At 37.1% G+C, this 2,854-nt stretch overlaps 1 protein-coding gene across 1 annotated transcript; it reads left to right on the forward strand.

Moving 5' to 3' along the window:
* Window positions 1-221: 221 nt before the first annotated feature.
* Window positions 222-2,623, forward strand: LOC110898701. Its single transcript, XM_022145524.2, has 2 exons — window positions 222-434; window positions 1,075-2,623. The coding sequence occupies exon 2, from the start codon at window positions 1,082-1,084 to the stop codon at window positions 2,210-2,212; it is 1,131 nt and encodes a 376-aa protein (XP_022001216.1). The 5' UTR covers window positions 222-434; window positions 1,075-1,081; the 3' UTR covers window positions 2,213-2,623.
* Window positions 2,624-2,854: the final 231 nt, after the last annotated feature.

Below are 2,854 nucleotides of genomic sequence, written 5' to 3' on the forward strand. Positions count from 1 at the left end.
TTAGCAAAATAACAATTAACATGCTTTCCATACTGACTTTAACAACAATGAATATATAAAATTTCCATCTGAGTGAACATTTTTTTTATTAATTTAGTGATGGCTGTTTTATTTTCTTTTATGGGATTCATAAATGTTAGATAGTGGTAAATGGCAATTCGTATTGTAAGTTATAATTCAAATGGGCCATGGGCGGTTTTCGAGGGCTTAGCCCAACCAAACATCGAGTCTCTTGAGTCCAAAAGCCCAGCCCACTAACAACCCAGCAACATTACCCAACGACCATGAAGAATCTCAACCGTCACAAGCTTTTGAAACCATGTTTCACTTTCACTCTTTGCAACAGACAGTTATTCTCGTTGTTTCAACCCCACAACAACAACTCTTTCTGAAGTTATCTATCCACCCACTGCATTTCAGAACAACAATCGACTGTAAGTATACAAATTTTTATTTGAGTACCAACTGTTCGATAAAATGCCTCAATGAAAGTCTCTTTACCATTTCCCATCTTTCTGATGAATCAATTTGCACATATATGATTTGTATATTTTTGTATGTATCACTATCAACATACCCACGAAAAGTATTCATTTTCAGTTAACTGTAATCATGTAAAGCATACCATAATTTTTTTTTTTGTTGAATTTGATTTTATTATAGTATTTGGTTTGTTTCAGAGTTATGTATTTAAGTTGATCATGTTTAGTATTTGTGCCTATATGGAAAGTGTGTAATTTAGGTATGCATTGTCAATACCTGGTGAAGTTTATGTGATAATATGTTGGTCCAGGCCCTTTATATTGTATCATTGATGGTGCACATAACCTGTTTGTTAAAATGCCTAAGTGAGGTTTCTGCCTTGCTTCTTCTTGCATAGTTTAAATAAAGTACTACTGGTCAAAGCTTACTGGATGTTATTTAATTGATTCATGTGTTCGGGTAATTTGATTTGTAGAAGCACCAATGCAGAGAGGATTAGAAAATCGCCACACTAAGTTATTAGATGAACAGTTTTAACTTCGGCTATCAAAACTTTTATAGATGAACACTTCAAGGATTGTGTATTTGCAGGTTGACAATGGTCAGTTTCGTTAGAATATGTTTTATTGATAGGGGCGTAGATTCCTCAACCATACGAACCTTAACAGCAGCTGTTACAATATTTAGACGTTATCATTTCAACAAGAGCCAAACTCCCAAAATTCCTGACCCATTTGCTTCGGTTCAGAGCACTGGCCGAAACATTGTGGCGGTTTTCTGGGACTTGGACAACAAACCTCCAAGATCAGTATCTCCATTTGATGCTGCTATTAGACTGAAAAAGGCTGCTGAATCATTCGGGGCTGTTCGGTACAAGATAGCTTATGCTAATCAACATTCCTTTGATTATGTTCCTACTGAGATTAAGGAACACAGGCGAGATAGGAGAAAATTAAACCAGCTGGAAAATAAGGGTGTTGTAAAACCGGTAGAACCCTATATATGTCGTGTTTGTGGGAGGAAGTTCTATACGAATGAAAAGCTTATTAACCATTTTAAGCAAATCCACGAGCGTGAGCACCAGAAGCGAGTGAGCCAGATTGAATCCGCTAAAGGTAGTCAAAGGGTAAAATTAGTGGGAAAATACTCTATGAAAATGGAAAAGTATAAAAACGCTGCTAGAGATATTTTAACTCCAAAAGTCGGGTATGGATTGGGAGATGAGTTAAAACGGGCAGGGTATTGTGTTAGTGTCGTTTCGAATAAACCGCAAGCTGCAGATGTTGCATTGAGAAACCACATGGTGGATATGATGGATAGACGGCAGATGGAGTGTTTGATACTTGTGTCGGATGATTCTGATTTTGTGGAGGTTTTAAAGGAGGCGAGATTGAGATGCTTGAAAACAGTGGTTGTGGGTGATATCAACAATGGGGCTCTTAAGAGGGTTTCGGATGCTGCCTTTTCATGGGAAGAGATAATTATGGGAAAGGCTAAAAAGGAAGCGGTATCTGTTGTGGGGCGGTGGAAAGATAGAGATATTTTGAAAAGGTTGGAGTGGACATATAATCATGAACGGGAGAGGAAGTTATACGGTTCATGTTCTGAGGATGATGATCAAAATGATGATATGAATGCCAGTAACTTAGTTTCTGATGAAGTTAAAACGGATCAAAGTCGTGCGTGGTGGAAACTTGAGTCTGATTCGGACTCTGCTGTGTCTTCCTAATTGGTGGAAACTTTTTTCTTTTGTGAAGTTATTAGCTTTATAATCGGTGATCAATATGTGACCGATATAACCACGAGAAGCTAAATAGATACTGAATGTTTTCAACAATGATTTCATAGACTTAAAATCATAGCCTAGAGGGATTTTATTAGTACCACCAAGACATTATGCGTAAAAAGAAATCAACTTGTGAAAAATTCCATGCTGACATGTCAACTCTTGTGTCATATCGCGGGTTTGTGTTGATGTTTTGGATGTAGCTATAGCTGGTTCACTTCTTATCTGTGGATCATTGGTTTAGATTCCGAACTGTTCATATTGTGCACTTGTGCAGTATACGATCTTTTTTGTTGATCCATATATTTTAGTTTCTAGTTCACTTGTAATCTATTGAAATTTTGTTTTTTGTTCTTTTTGTTTTATGAGCCATATGCATTTTGTGGACTCCAAAGTATATATATCCAAAGCCCATGTGTGATATGCTTACGAGGTCATGCAAGCTGTTTGGTTTTGGGGCGCTGCTCACTAAACATGACCTGTTCACATCTGCGCTCGTTGCCATGCCTTGTTCGATATGTTGGGACTACATAGACTTCTTTTTATTGTTTCCTTCAGTGTTATATTTAAGCAGATAAGCCTGAA

The sequence above is a fragment of the Helianthus annuus genome, chromosome 13, assembly GCF_002127325.2.
Source record: "Helianthus annuus cultivar XRQ/B chromosome 13, HanXRQr2.0-SUNRISE, whole genome shotgun sequence".
Taxonomy (NCBI): Eukaryota; Viridiplantae; Streptophyta; class Magnoliopsida; order Asterales; family Asteraceae; genus Helianthus; species Helianthus annuus.